At 39.5% G+C, this 16,765-nt stretch overlaps 1 protein-coding gene across 8 annotated transcripts in view; it reads right to left on the bottom strand.

Moving 5' to 3' along the window:
- The window catches only part of FRYL (FRY like transcription coactivator), a 172,266-nt gene that overhangs the window by 131,587 nt on the left and 23,914 nt on the right, over positions 1-16,765 (bottom strand). For all 8 annotated transcript variants that reach the window (XM_040556796.1, XM_040556799.1, XM_040556800.1 and 5 more), the window contains exon 3: positions 8,440-8,833. In XM_040556796.1, coding sequence (XP_040412730.1) covers positions 8,440-8,617 — 178 coding nt within the window. In that variant the 5' untranslated portion in view covers positions 8,618-8,833. The remainder of the gene's footprint in view (positions 1-8,439; positions 8,834-16,765) is intronic.

Below are 16,765 nucleotides of genomic sequence, written 5' to 3'. Positions count from 1 at the left end.
CAGACTCTCGCTAGGCTTGCCCATCAGCTGAAGGTGCTACTACCTGCCCTGCGCCTCCCTCCCCATAAACAGAGCTGGACGTTTGCTCCTGAGGCCCTGCAGCTCACAGCCTGCAGCCGATTCCTGTTTGCCCCTTAGAGCACTTCCCAGCCCAGGGGAAGTATGAGGTGTCTGCAGGGCTTGGGGAACTGCAGGGAGTTACAAGCATGAACAGCTTGGGGCGTCCCCACTAAACCTGCTCACCAGCACAAGCCCACCACAGCCCCTTTCACCGTAGCCCTAGGCTGTACAGCTGGCAGAGCAGTGTTAGTGTCTGCACACGCTCCTGGTGTTTTAACTCCCTGAAATCATCATTTCCAATGCTTTAATTACACAAGGCAGGAACGCGGAGCTCTGTTGTCCAATATCATAAATGATGACAGTAATATGACATTCGTCTTAGTTCAGCTAAAATGGCATAATTCTTCACAGGCTGCACTGCTTAATTACAGTGCATTTTTTAATGCAGGCTTTAAACAATTAAGTGCCTTTAATGCTGATTTTTTACAGCTTTCCCATCCCTGTGAAACAACAGATACTCCTGCAGCAACTCGAAGCAGGAGTACAAAATAGAAACACTTAAGATTGAAAAAAGGTAATTAATACATATACACTGATTTGCAAGTCAGAATTAACAGAATTTATATGCGGTGCTATTTCTGAACCTTGCACCTTGGCAAGCGTGTTGTTTCATTGAAGAAAAATGAGAAAGCACAAAATGAGAAAATGTGAAGAAGTAGCAAACCCAAAGGTGCAGCTGAAAGCAACACTTGGATACCAAACACCTAACAAACACTCACACTTTACAACAAGGGCACGGTTGTCGGGAAGTTCTGCAAATAGGCCACAGCACAAAGTCCTCTGAAGGGCCCCAGCTGGTAGACTACAGCCTAGCCTCTACAAGCAGATGCATCTGGCACCTGTGCCCGATGCTGGGAGTGCTTCGATGCGGCAGTCGACGTTTATCACTTGACCTGGGACCCTGCACGCAGCTCTGCATTCACTCACTGCCTCAGGCACGGCAGACCAAATGGAAAGGAGCAGTGTCACCCCACTGCAACCTCTACTAGTTAAAGAAAAACACAGAACTGGAATTAGGTAATTGAAACATTCAGGTGAAGTGGAGAATATGCTTATTCATTTGAACTGGCTGCTCTCTGTCAGTCGTGTTATTTTTTGATAGAGCTCTAGCATACTAATCATTCTCTCAGTAATTACCATTAGTGTGTTAGCTTTCCAAAAGCACAATCTGCCTATAAATGCATATGGTACAATTTCATCATCTACTGGGCAAATTTAACTATTCAGTTCTATACTACTCCTTATGTAACAGCAGTTCGTGGAAATTTCAACTGAAGAATAAAGAAAAAATCTCTTTAAATAATCTCTACCCAACAGAAAACAACACACTGGAGAAATACATTGGTTTTAATGCAAGTTATGAGCTATTTCTTTTTTCCTTTACTCACCACTTTCCTGTTTCTCCTGCTTTCAAGTTAGAAAACAGTTTAAAATTAAAGACATTCTTCTTTACCCAGTCATCTCCTCAAAGTAACTGAGAAAAGGCTCACCCCAGTGCATCTTCAAGGTGCCAAAAGACACGAGACGGGTTTGGGTCAGTGCCTAATACAACCTTGCAACAGCAACCTGATGTTAGAAAACAAACGCAAAGGTTTCTAAAGCTTGGATTGCCATACTGGTCTTGTCAATAAGCAGTAGTCGTCTCCCAAGCTGCCACAGTCCAACACAGATGCATGTCACTACAGACCTACCTGGTACTAACGGGCTAAAGAATTACAATTATTTATGTGGTACCTGTATATAAGGGGTATCCCACAGCTTGTGAAGTGAGGTTATTTCAAGTCCTGAACAGCTGGAGCATCTTACAGAAAGCCTGCTGCAGACAGGAACTTTAGAACACCTTTAGAAAGTACCAATGCTAAAACAATCGGGCTTTCTGAAAGCTTTTCCCATTTCTCTTCAAATCAGTAGTGCCTCTGGATTTCTCTTAATAGACTGCTTCCTTCATAAATAAATGCAAACATCAAAAACCGTAGAGCAAGAGCATGCCAGCTCAGAAGCCTCTATCTGTGAGGGGGTTCTGCTTAAGGAAACCTTCTGTAACTTCACTGAAGAGCAAGACGACGCCTTTTGGGTAAACAGCTGAGACCACGAACACCACTTCCCAAATCACAGGTATTCTTCAGTAACACTTAAAAACTGAGAAAACTTATTCCCATGGAAAAAGGCAGTTGTGACATTTCCTTGCTTGAAGGGCAACTAAAGGGTACTCCGTGCTGTCACACAAAGAATGCCATTTCCTGAAAAAGGAAAGCCTTTCTAAAGTACTCCTTTACTAAGATGAAATAGTTCAAATTATTTCCTCTCAGTCTGGATCCACATAATACTTTTCAGAAGGCACATATACAAACTTAGCACTCAGAGTAAGAAGCATTCTGTTATTTAAGAGCTCAAAAGAGAAGAAACGGTAAGTGTGGAAGTCCACAAATCAAGGCATAGAACTGCTTACAGAAGTACAGCCAACAGAAACTGCCAACAGCCACCGAAAGCATCATGATTTATTGAAAGATGTCATGTCATACCAACATCTTCCATTTATGATTCACATTTTCATTAGGAACAAGTAGAAAAGCCACCTTAGAAGGGATAAGAAACATGTTAGATCATCTATTAGCTAAAACTTTTGCATTTGAATCACTTTTTCCCCTTTTCAACTCAAAAGTAAAGAATTGTTTAATAAAACCTTCAAACTATTATGTCTGTAACTTAAATCTGAATTGCTGATGTCACTAGCACGGAATCTCTACATGCAACTGCTGATTTTATCCTGCTGATATATACTTTATTGACCTTAAATATACTTCTTAAGAGTATGGGTGGGGGGGAGGTCTGGATTTTTTAGCACAGTGATCAATTTTAATGTGTTTTAAGGGATAATAGTTTTATACTTAAAGAAAAATGGTTCTTAAGATATGACAGGGACTTTATACACTGTCCAGAATTTTACAGACTCTACTTTGGGCTGCAGGTAGATATTACATATAAATAGATAGTGATTTCACGGGTATTAGAATGTTTCCAAATCTGATGTACATGTAAGAAATTTGCAGCTTGAATCAAAAAGGAACATGGTAAACCCTTTTCACACATTGCTTGCAAAACTTGTGGACTGTTTAGAAAGATTTTTTTAAAAAAACTTATTTCCTCTTATTACCACCAAATCAGAGAACTGTTTTACAGTAGCATATATATAATTTTCGCAAGGAGTTTCTCCAAGTCTTGTTGAATTCAGCACTTTACAGCTTCCTTTAATAAGTTATTACAGGATCTTATGAAGACTTGCTTGTTTTTCTTGCTGTATTAAGTTTTCCCTCATTCTCCCCATACAATCACCCTTCTCTTCATCTCCCTCAAGTTAAGAACTTGACTTTGTCCCTATTCCAACTATCTGAGTGAAAAGTAACTTTAGGCTGGCGAGGAAAAGAGATACTTGCTACATTTACACAACTCCCCTTTTAACTCCATTATCTTTAGAATAATTCTTCACAATAATGTTTCAAAGACACTATATTGAGCTGTAAATATATTTAAAATAAAAAGACAAACCCCTTCAATTCAATTACTTCTGCCGTGCCAGTTTGAGTATTTGTGATCTGCAGAACAGAAAGACAAAAAAAAAAGAACAAGAAAAAACCCCAAACACCACGATTACTAACATTCACTTCCTAAATTGCTGCTGGTTCATTCTCATAGTATTTCGGCTTGCTGCCTATCAACCGGTATTGGGAGGGAAGGGTGGTTCCCTCTTGGTTTGACAAGCTGAACTGTCTCACCAAGGGTGGACTTGCACCAGGACCACCACCAGTGAATCCACAGTACAGCTATACAGGTGCAAGGATACAGTCTCCTTTCTACAGCAGTGAGACATTACATTGATTCAGCTGCCATATAAAACCCTCTATTAACATACTTAAGCCTCAGAAAACCTTTTGAGTGCTTCAAGTCTAGAAAACAACATACTATAAAATCAGAGCAAAGTATTACCGGCTATACCTTTGCACTGAAAATGATGCAGAGATAATCTATGATGGCATACAAAAAATTGTAAACACTGCTCACCGTATCTCAGAGGAAAACAAATACATTGCTGCCTCATGAAAGCTACATGAGTACCTGTTAGGTATGAAGAAACAGCCCTTGGAGGCATACTTTGGAGTTGTTCTGACACCCACTTTGAAAGAAGCAGTAAGTTACAATGACTACATTGCCCTTTGGAAGGATGTAAAGTGCCTGGTAAGGAACAAACAAGCATACACTGGAGGAAGCAAGGAATGTATCCACTGTGAATTCATCTGTGCTTATTATTCAGATGAAACAGACAACTAGGCTGGAAGTATATTAGATGTGCAGCCAAGTATACAAAAAAAATCAGGTCTTTTAAAAAAGATTTGCTGTATAATCCTGGACTTCATTTCAGCTCGTTGTTGACTTTGTCTTAAGCAAGCATTACTTAAACATTTACTGAGCGGTCAGAATTATGGAGCAGTTTGTATTGGCTTATAAGCAGCAATAAGAAAAAATTTATGTTAAGTGCAGTGATGATGCCTCTGGAGAGTTACTTTGTTTCCATTTATCTAAAATATTAAAGAGCTCATTTCCCACATATCAATACATTTTAAACAGAAGGGGTATCCAGAAGATGACTGTCACTTGTGGCGATAGCAAGACATCCAGTGCTGCCCCCACTACTCACCAAAGAAGCCCTTGATGAGCTGATTCACCTCAACAATTCATCTCAATACCATCACACCCCCCAAATGCCAGGCTGTTTTCTTTGTCAAATCAATCAGCTTAGCAAAAGGCCATGCTGGAGAGGAGATAGGAAAGGGCTGCACAGCTGGGAGCGAGATGGCCCCTCTCACTGGCAGCAAGCTATTATGTCAGCCTGATCTGCTTGTAAAGCTACACTCATAAAAAATAAACAAAATCCCCTTCCCCTACCTTCTGCTGCAAAGGGCAGCAAGAGCAGGCTCCAGAGGCACTTAAGAAAGGTTTCTTATTACTTATGGAAAATATACATAGAAAAATTCCCTGGGGCATTACTCAAGGAAAACAATACTATCTAGTGTGATAAGAAAACAGGAGAGAGGATTAGAGATTTTTATGTAAATAGCATTCTAGATCCCGAACAGTATTATGGAACAGGCTCTGAATGTAAACAAGAAGCAAGCAGAGGTTGAAGGGAGGAGAGGAAAAAAAGCAACACTCGTGTTTAGTTGCCTACTAACCACTTGAGCCTTCTCTAACTGAAATTCAGAACCTGGATCCCCAAACTGACTTTTATTGCAGGTAGATGCTGGGCCTCCCGGTCATCCTCTGCCGTACAAGGCTGATCAGAGCAGCACCATGGAGCTGACAGTGCCCTGCAGAGCTGCTGGTGTTCCAGGGATGCATGCAGCGCTCAGAGGCAGGTCGTGTCTACCCAGCCCCTGCTGCCAGCCCCCTGAAGCAGCTACAGCTCTACTGCTCATTTCTTTCCCACCAAACACATTGTTGTCAGCTTACGTTCGACTCCCTAGCAGAGACATTTGAAGGGAAACAGGATTAATACTTGCAAAAGGAGATAGGTCTTACATACACGGAAATAACGTGGACACTGTGAGCAGTGAGAACACTTGCTCACTGACAAATTTTAAAAGCTCTTAGGTGGTTATTGCAGGTCTGACTTGTAGGGCTCCCCATCACACCTGTTCCACGGCGTTAGCTGCCCTGCCCTACAACACAGCCGGAGCACAGCTCTGCCAGAAGTACACGTTTCACAAGCTTAGGTACAGCTGCCGTTTGCCCATTTACGCAGAACAGTCATGGTATTTGCCTCCTTTAACACCGCAAACAACAAGGAGAATATGAAATCATTTACAGATATATGTCTGTATGCATACATGCCTGTACATTTTTTTTTTGTAATCATCAGTATGAAAATACTTTCTCTGGATCTTCCAGCTCATCTTTTTGTTTCCTTTTGATTGCAGCTTTTTTGTAGAGACTATTGTGACAGAAAGCTTTAAAATGGAGAACACGCCAACTCTTAAAAGAGTTGCAGCAAATTTAAAATTACTACCTATTCTTTTATACACATTTACTACACGTTGTGATGTGTAAAATCATATGCAAGTACTTTAGCAAGTGAGATGTTTTTTCCTAGTGTTCTAATAATCCAATAAATCTAAACAGACAGCTGTGAGAGATTTCTAAAAAGCACTTGAAAGTATTCTGATGGATATTATGTATTTTAAAAGACATATCCCAGAGCACACATTTCTAAGGCCTTGTTTTCTGCTATAAAACAATGTACAAAGCAATTCAGTGCACATTTTGGAAGGCAATACTGATAAATATGCCTTAATCCTAAAAATAAAACTTCATCTCTTGAATTCCATATAAAATGTTTAGATCTGACACAAACAACCCCAACTGAGTGGTATTATCAAAAATAGTGCTTTTATGCTTCAGATGCTGGCAACAGTAGTTTGTTGGCTTTAAGGACCTTCTATAATACTTTTTAAATGGTTGTCAGACTCAAAATTTCACCTAAATTCTTATTAATACAAGAACTTTCCTAAACGCCAGTAATAACGAACAGGATAAAAAGTAAAAAAAAAAAAAAACCCTTCCAAATTCAAACATATCTACAGTACAAACAACCTTAGCTTTAAAAACCTGTCAAGCTTCTGAACAGCTTCATCATACTAAGTTCTGTGGTATATTAACACCACATCTGCTGACAGGAAGCAAATAAATATTTACAATTTTTTTTCTTAAATCATTCTATTGTTTTATTACCTGTTTTGTTGACACCTGCCTCCTGCAGTATACCCAACTGGTAAACACAGTGGTTCTTTTGCTCTATTCCAGAAGAGCAGTTCATTCCATTACCAAGACACAAAAATAGAAATAAGCAGATAATTTAAAGAGGATTCAGCTACTATCTGCTATTGTAAAAGCATGATCCCAGAACAGACTAAGTCTGCATTTCGTGCATGTTGACATCACGCTATTAAGTGATATCCGTCAGGCACTACTGACTTGTGGAAATTCTTCCTAGTAATCGCCATTTGACAAATATTTAATGAGTGAGAAAAGAATTCATCTTTAACAGTAGGATAAGCGCATTCTCCGTCTATTACCCTCATTTGCTCAACTATCGATAAAATGTTGAGCAAGGTTAGATGAAGGTATCTGTTTTGACTACAAGCTTCAGCCTATAGCATTTTCTTTTAGCTTGCACAAAGACAATTCTGTTTGTCTTAAATTATAACTGAAATTGTAATATTTGAAATAAAGCATTACTTTGAAGTATGAGTTATAAAGAATACATATAGTATAACATAAAAGCAAATTTGGTAAGATATGCCTATGGAGATATTTGAGCTGTGCACCTCAGTGATATCCAACTATAAACTTCATGGCTGTATAACGTTCAAATTTAAACGAAGACACAAACCAGGCTAAAAGAGCGTAAGTTTTTGATCAGCTTTCAAACAAAGGCTGTAACAGTCTTAACAGACTTTATTCTGCACAGTCTTCAATAGTGTGCGCCATTACGACTTGTTCCAGTTTGTCAGAAAAACTGTTCCTGTCTAACATAAAATTGTCCCTGCTCTCTCTATCCATATGACACAGATGAATAAAAAAATGAAAAAATTACAATCAGAAAGGCTAAGAAGAGTCTCTGTAAGGAAGCCTTTTTCCCACTCCTCACCAAATTAGTTCCATAGTTAAGGCTACAAATTCACCACTCAATGAGATGGGTGTCATCATCTCTCATCTTTGCAGTTAGATGCATAAAGGTAAGTTTCAGACCATGCTAACTCATGAAAAGAGCCATCCCATAGCAAAGGGTAAAAACTGCATCTGATTGCTAACACTATCCAAGACCATAAAGTCTCGAGACCCTACCATTTTATCCAAAGGCCAAAACCAAGAAAAACAGGTTTTCCATTGCCACCTGTCTGAACTGTCTGAAAAAGTAACATTAACTCATTCTATTTCTTTTTATTAGCACATTACACTGTAGTATTTAGACAAAGATTTTTTCCCCTGCCTTTAATATAAGCAAAATGGCCCTTGCTCTTCCACCCCCAATCACAGGCATGCACAAATAAGGAGCACGTTAGAAATCCTGTAAAATTGCTTTAAAATAAGTCATTAACATGATAGTGGGTCATCTATAAGGGAGCTCTAAACCTAAAAAACACCATTATCATAGTGACTCTGATAAAAGGTCTTATTAAGAAATTCATCAGTTTAGCAAAGCAATCATGACCCAAAGAAAGTTTAGTAATCAGTTTTTATCAGGTTAATGACATGGATACATACTGTAATGAGGATGTAAATCATGCATCTCCTCATCTTCATCGATTGTTTGTCCCAGTGAAAGCAGACTGACACGCCTCATCTTCAGCAGCCTTGGCGAGCTTTCACGGACAGTACTTCCAACATCCAGCACAACATCTCCAGAAACAACAGTGGGAACAATTTTTTTCAGAAATTCCATTTTTCCCTGCCTTCTGCACGCTCAGCATTGACTAAGTGCGGCAGTTGAGCTGCGCGTTACAGAACGGTGCTCCCACAGTAACTTCCTTGAATGCAGAGGTGGACTCCGCGCACTACTTCTCCCAGTGATGTCATGTTCAACCTGGGTGGTGCCAGCACCAGCACGTCAGCTGCCAGCTGCTCAGAGGCAGATTTTAAAGACGTCTAACTGTACAGACTGATAAGAAAACCAAACAACAACAAGCCAGTGTATTAACTGACGTACATTAAATTCTTCGCTTGTATTAAACACCCTTTTAGTGCTGCAACAATTTTAAGCACTAATAAAATGCACAGTGTATTTTCAAATTTGTATCTGACGGAGTTCAATAGCTCTTAATTTTCATGAAGTGCACAGAGAGTGTTCATCTGCATTTGAAAGATAACACTTATCATTACAAAAAGTCTACGCACCAGCTTTATAAACAGTGTCTAGCAGCACCACAATTTAAACCATTTGCATTCTCGCATGGTGTTAACTACTAGCTACTAAGTTACCAACACTTATTAAACTTATTAAATTATCAATTTTCCAGGGCCTCTTACGCTATATTTACTACTTAAAATACTCAAACCGCCTTCCAGAAAACACCAAGTACAAAAACAAGCTGTCTTATTTTATCCAAACTTTCACTTTAAACCATATGGATAAGTAGCCCTAGGGATAACTGAGCTTTTTGTTTTCATTTGGGAGAAAGTTTAAACATTGTTCTATATTTAGTTTAGAGAAGCCATTATGAAAGATGCCTTGCATTTAGAGCAGAAAATTCAGGGGAATAAAATATAGAAAAGTGTACCGAAAAGCATACCTTAATGCTTTCTACATTTGGGAGTATGTACGATTGGAAGTATTATTTTATTTACCAGACTTAGAGATCCAAACACACTACTAAATAATATTCCCACCTCGTTTTCACTGAAGATTGTAGCCATCACTCAGACGAAATCTGCAGATACTCTTTCTGAATGAGTATCGGTGGTAGCCTGAACACTTCTGGTAGTTTTGTGAAAGCAGCTCAGTGTCCAAAGATGTTTTTGAATGCATTCACAGTTACCCAACTTAAGCGTAAAGTACGCCACACTACTATATATTCCTTAAAAGAAACTATTTAATCTCAAATTCACCACCGTATCTAGCTCTTTTTAAAAGGAAACAAAAATATTTTAAAATTTATTAAATGTAGATAATCTGTTTCAGGTCAGAGTTCCAGTAGTTTGATGCTCACGAGGGACTGCTCAACTGGATTAAGCTGTCAATCCTTTACTGACCAACTATACTATCACACTACGTGTTAAACCCAGTTAATATCACAACTTGAGAAATCTGGTACAAGTTCATTGAAATTGCCACCTAAGACACTTACCAAATTCAGTTGCAGAATTAAAATGGGTGCTATCTTTAGCATTCAAATCTGCATCAAAATCCCCAAATATTCAAGTTAGTCTAAATTTCCCTTGTAAGTGAATATAGAAATCTACAAGGCCTGACCTTATCATAAAAGATACATTGCTAGAATATAATTTCCTGCAGTGAAAGATCTGGAGATTAAGCAAAGAATTGTCCTTATAATAATTTCATTCATGGTATTTTTTCTACTAACACAAAATGTTACAAAGAATATATTTTCAGAAGTGTTTTATGTTTTCAGAAAAAGTAATAAGATATCACAAAGATAATTCCTGATTACAAAAGACTGAGTCATTAAAAACTTAAGCAATCATTTTATTCATAATAGTGTTGTTTCCTATAGATTTTTTTTTTAAAACTCTTGAAGTCTTGCCAAAAACCTAATTTGCAGTTTCTGGCATTTAGGAAAAAGAAAAATTCAGATGCTTTCATCAGACTGAGAATGCTTCCTCCAGCCATTCACCTGCCAAACTACAGCTTACAAAGGAAAGGGCAGTACCTAACCTAAACGCCCTCGGAAAAGTTCAAACTAGAAACCAAAGTGCTCCCAGCTACACTTTGCAGGGTTTATTACACATGTGGACACGGTGTGGGACAGAAAGTGCTTAGTGCATCACTTCTGTTAAATGCACAGTTCTACATGTTTCTACATGCAGTGTGACATTCATGAATTGGCCATAAGTAAAACTAAAGGTTGACATTACATTTCACCTCCAGCAAACAGAACAGCCTTCTAAATAACAGGATTTAAACACAAACAAGAATCACCAGCCACACATACTATCTCATATTTCAAGATTTAACTTGATAAACTAATAAGATTATGTAACACATGTATCCAAAAACTTGTGGCTTTTTCTTCAGGATAGTTTTTGTGTAACTTTTAAGAATCACAGAATCATTTAGGTTGGAAAAGACATCTAAGGTAAAGTCCAACCATTAACCTAGCACTGCTAAGTCTACCACTAAACCACATCCCTACACACCACATCTACACGTCTTTTGAATAGCAGGGACAGTGACTCAGCCACTTCCCCAGGGCAGCCTGTTCCAGTGCCTCACAACCCTTTCAGTGAAGAAATTTTTCCTTATACCCACCCTAAACCTCCCCTGGCACAACCTAATGCCATTTCCTCTTGTACTATCAGTTGGTGCTTGGGAGAAGAAAGCAACCCTCACCCTGCTACAACCTCCTTTGAGGTAGTTATAGAGAGCGATATGGCCACCCCTGAGCCTCCTTTTCTCTAGACTAAAGAACCCCAGTTCCCTCAGCCTCAAGACCTGTTCTCCAGAACCTTCACCAGCTTCATTGTCTTACTTTGAACATACTCCAGCACCTCAATGTCCTTCTTGTAGTGAGGGGCCCAGAAATGAGGGTAGTATTCGAGGTGAGGCCTCACCAGAGCCAAGTACAAAGGGACGATCACCTCCCGGGTCCTGCTATCTCCAACACAAGCCAGGATGCCGTTGGCCTTCTTGGCCACCTGAGCACACTGCTGGCTCCTATTCAGCCAGCTATCAACCAATACCCCCCAGGTCCCTTTCCGCTGGACAGCTTTCCAGCCACTCTTCCCCCAGCCTGTAGCATTGCATGGGGTTGTTGTGCCCCAAGTGCAGGACCCGGGGCTTGGCCTTGTTGAACCTCATACAGTTGGCCTTGGCCCAGGGGTCCAGCCTACCCAGATCCCTCTGCAGAGCCTTCCTACCCTCAAGCAGATCACACTCAGAACCAACCTGGTGTCATCTGCAAACATACTGAGGGTGCACTCAATCCCCTCATCCAGATCATCGATAAAGATATTGAAGAGAACTGATCACAGTACTGAGCCCTGGGGGACGCCACTTGTGACCAACCTCCAACAGGATTTAACTCCATTCACCACAGCTCTTCAGGCCTGGCCACCCAGACAGTTTTTTACCCAGCAAAGCATACACCCATCCAAGCCATGAGCAGCCAGTTGAGGAGATTTCTATGGAAAACAGTTAGAGCAATGCATACATGGCTACATGTGGACAGTGGTTAACTCCAGGACTTCGGTATTTCATTACATTCTATGAAAGTAGCCTTTATAAATAACAAAACAAAGAGAAACCTTAAGTTTCTGGCTATGTTAGTCCACATGCACTCCTCTCTCCCATTCTCATGTGCTCTTGTCAACTTCCTTAAACACTGCACTGTACAACTGTGGTTTTTATACAATCCAAGCTGCAAACTTTGCAGACAACTCACTGAACTGTCAGGGAAGACATACGATAATTCTTATAATCGTCATAACCAAATTTATCTTTAAACTGAAAAGGGCAAAACAGCCTTACTTGGTAATTTTAAAATCTTATTCTGGAACCTCTAAATCCATTAAAACAACAGGATACTCATGCTTCTATAGAATTATTATTTGCAGTACTGCAAGTCCTTTGATGTCTGTCTACACGTATTGCATTCAAAAAGACTGTGGTCTTGCATCAACAGGTCTGGTGAGGTCATTCAAGCTTGACCTCTGGCAATTTCATAACTCGTGGTATAACAAGAGAGAAGGTAACATCTGAGCTTCACAGTCCTTACTAACAGGAATCCGTATCAGCACAATTTTGCATTAGAAAGGAGTAAGAACAGATCATGAAACATGCAAAAATACTGGACTTCAAGAAGTAATGAGTGATTAGAGCAAAACAACGCCGCTCAGAGCACTGTCCACTTGGATTAGACCTTTCAAAAGACCAGTGGTAAAAATGTTTGACGGGGTGTGTGGGATGCGGCGGGGGGACACAGCAGGGATCCAGGACTTCTGTTGAAGCAGGTTAACCTGCTGATGTGGGAATGTCCTAATGAGAAACACTGAAGAAACAGAACACAATCAATGAAAGAAAGATCGATATAGCAGTAGACTACTTGTGTCTTGAGTGCACATATTGAGAAAATTTCTAGAATTAGCAATAACTATAGTAAAAAATAGCTTAACTTAAACTTGAGATATCTATGAAGTAGAAAACATACTAGAAAGTACAATTTTAGAAGACAGCCTAGATGTCTTAGAGCCTATCATAAATACACTGCTGTTCATTTCATGAGCATCTTCACTAGCAAATATGCTCTACAGACCTTTCATTTTGCAATATAGCGCTTCTAAAGTTTTCCTACCCAGCTACAGCAAACCCATCCCAGCTCCACCTGCTGTCACACGGAGGACAAAAGATTTCCATTATATCTGACACAAACTGGCAGGAAAGGTCCTTAGCTTTTGGCAGGAAGGAAAAAAAGAGGCGATGCCCTTCTGCCTCAACAGGATTACTGCACAGACAGGGCGTAACAAGGCTCTGGCCTTTGCCGCAGAATAAAGTGCAACACAAGTTACCAAATCTGGAGGTAGATCAGCATTGTTAGTACTTTAGATGAAGACTATTTAGGTTCAGGGAGCAGCACTATTTTCTTATGTAGGGATAAGCAACAGTAGGGGACTTATATTAGGGGGGGAAGGAAAAAAAGGTTTCTTGATGGGAATGAGACTAAACTTGGAATCAGCTCACACTCGCATGACACAACAGCTCCTGCTTTATGATGGGAAAACAGGCTTGTCTGAAAAAGCCTTGCCTGAAAAAGCAGGACAGCACTGCTCCGTCCTCCCCCTGCCAGCCTCAGCAGCAGACTAGCTTTAGGTCCACAGGTGTGTGGGGTTTGTGGGGGACCGGCTGCTGGCCTCCTTCCACTGCTTGCTGGCTTCACAGCATGCTCAGCTTTCAGCAGAAATCAAGTCTGGGTGGGCTTGGTGGTGTGGCAGTAACGTGGTTGCCAGAACTCTTAGCCATAACTATAGTGCAAAATGGTTGAATAGTACAACCAGCATAGCAGGGGAGATAACTGGAGGGGTTTCTGTGCCAGCAAGCTGACAGCATGCGCGGCAAACATTCTGGCATTGAAACAGGATCTCCCCTTAAGAGACTTCACTTTAGTAGCGCAGAGATGGGGTTTGAGCATCTCCTGGTGGCAAAGAGCCCTTATGCTATCCCAGCTCCTCAGCAACCTAAGTATCTTGGTAGAACACCTCCCTCCCCAAAAAAAAAGCATAAAACAACGCCGCCTGCTGGAGCAGTAATACCAGAGGTTGTGTCAAAACAGTTTTGGAACAGCAAAGACCCTGTATCACAGAGATGGTCCAAGTTCTGCCTTTACAAGAAAAGAATTGTCCTAGTGCATGCAGTGTCCCACCTCAGCCTGCAGGTCTCCAAGAAACATTATCATCCCTTATTCAGCTGAATGGTTTCAGCTACGCACCCTTGGTCCCCTATTGGGCATGTTATTAGTAATGATCCTTATGTGGTGCACGTTGTTTTCTTCAACCGGCCAATTCAAACTGAACATCACTGCTTCAAGTGGGAGTGAATCTTCTACAGAAATAGAGCAGCTACTACAGCACTTCAGTACAGAAAAGTACAGGAAGTTTTTCCTCCTTCAATCTCAGAATAGAAGCTCGATTTGCAAGAATTTGTCTCCTCTCAAGGAAAACAATCTGCTCTTCTCCCCTCTCTCCCCCTGCAATGAAGATCAAAGATATATAACTGAAAGCAGAATAAAACAGTAGGGCTTGAAATCAAACCGGCAGTCCAGCCTGTAAATTAAACTAACTGAATTAAGTTCATGAGAGTTACCAGATACCTACTCTATGCTTGTCAGCCAATTGACAGGACATTGCCATAATTTTGCACAGAAGACCACAGGAGCAGGGAGGACAAACCCTATTTCTTTCTCTATATATGATGTATATTATTCTTTTAAAATGAGAAGTCATCTTTTTGTTTTAGAACTATAACTTAACAGCCACTTGTTTTTTGCCTATAGGTACAGAAACTAGATAGACAACTTAGAACATAACCTAGAAAAATGTATGCATAAAGGAAAACAAGGGAAAAATGGTTTATTTGTGATACTGTGGAGTCATCTCACTGTCTGGCAGTTTGGACTAACTGCTTGCAAAAACCTGACATATGCAATGTTAATTCCTTTAAAAATCAAAATTTAAAAAAGATGTTGTCCTTCATAAAATTTGAAGCATCATTTTAAAGTTAGTTCCCAAGCTTCTTAGCATTAATGATTTCCTCAGTCCAGTTTAATTAATGGAACTTGGCAGCAAAAATGCTAAGGACCAGAATAAGCAGGGACAAATCAATGTATAAGTTTTGCAGTAAGCAATCTGTTATCAGAGTAAATTTATTGCAGCTATATTTTTACATAAAAATAGTTTAAATCTAAGCCATTTAATTTTTCAACAATTTGATTGTTTAAGTGTGGACATTTTAAGTGTGGACATGCAAACAGTTTCAGTTGTACCCTTTCTTTTCTGAAAGAACATCTAGCTTTCAGGTTTCTGAGAGACTGAAGTAAGAAACATCTGTCACCTTTCAATATTTTTTTTCCCCATTGACTTAAGCTGTACTCGCTCTGTATGGGAGGTTGGGCTTTGAGTGACTTGTGATTTTTTCTTTTGAAGGTTGGGGATTTCTAAGGGTTATGTTTTGCTGTTGTTTTTTGTTTTAAGAGCTTGGCTTTAATTTAGCATTAGAAGAACACAACCACAAGTAGAAATAAAATATTTGACAAAGTAAATCAATCAGAAGCTGAACATAAAGCACAACATTTATGTTCACTGACTGAATGCAACATTATCCTGTTCAATAAAAAAGCCCCAAAATTTTTAACATCTGTGTATTAGGTAATAGCTGTTCTTATCTTGAAATTGCACACAAGAATACAATGTCTTCCTGAACACATTAGGAGTTCCTGAGAAGTTGAAGGTATTTGTTTATTCCACTGCTTTTATAATCCTCGGTCAGAATAATGATCTGGGTTTCCTGTCACTAACCACTTGCTTGTTCTGACTTCTGACATATCACACAAGATCTTCCAAACCTATGAATTTCTTCCACTCGCAGATTTTCTTCACATAAGAACTTACATTTTCAAAGCAAATCCCAGAGCAGTACCTACAATGAATCATACCCATTCAGATGCAAGTAGGAACACCATTTCAGTCAGCAACAGAAGACGTCAAACCATTACACGACAATGGAAGTGGCCAGATCTTTTCCCATATAAAACAAACAAAATGAATGATGACAAGCAGAATGTTGATATTTCTAAGCAAAGGTCATTAAAAAAACAGCATTTAAAAACAAAGGCTTTGAGAAGGAACTATCTCTTACTCAGAATAGTGGCAAAACTACTATGAAATTGGTGTGCTACAAAACACCTGAAAACCTTTACCCAAAGCTTTTTACATGCTTAATAAAAATATACATGGAAGAGAGTTACCAGTCTTTCATATTGGTTTGTCTACAGAGAAGCCAGAACACAGACAATAAGAGAGCAGAGAACGAGCATACAAATACATTTTTAGCCTTATATAAGGCTAAAAAATGGTGCAACATGCATTTCTCACACAAATACTGCTATATTCACAGCTGTCATTGCTGCTTCCATTAGGATTTTCTCTAGCATTGCATTAAAACATATGCTTAAAGAACGGCCAACCTTTAAAATTATTCCCAAAGGATAGAAGTCTAACATCTAAGAAAAGAATCTGTGGTTTGCTGTTCAAAATAATCTTCACTGTAATTCCAGAAGTTAATTCTGGAAGTGCATATAGCACCACTTGCTTTCCTTACCAAGTCTGACCTAATCTTAGTTTACTGCTTAATATTTTATACAAG

This window comes from Cygnus olor, chromosome 4, assembly GCF_009769625.2.
Source record: "Cygnus olor isolate bCygOlo1 chromosome 4, bCygOlo1.pri.v2, whole genome shotgun sequence".
Classification (NCBI taxonomy): domain Eukaryota; kingdom Metazoa; phylum Chordata; class Aves; order Anseriformes; family Anatidae; genus Cygnus; species Cygnus olor.
Note: the sequence above shows the minus strand (reverse complement) of the source record. Positions and strands in the feature narration are given on the sequence as shown.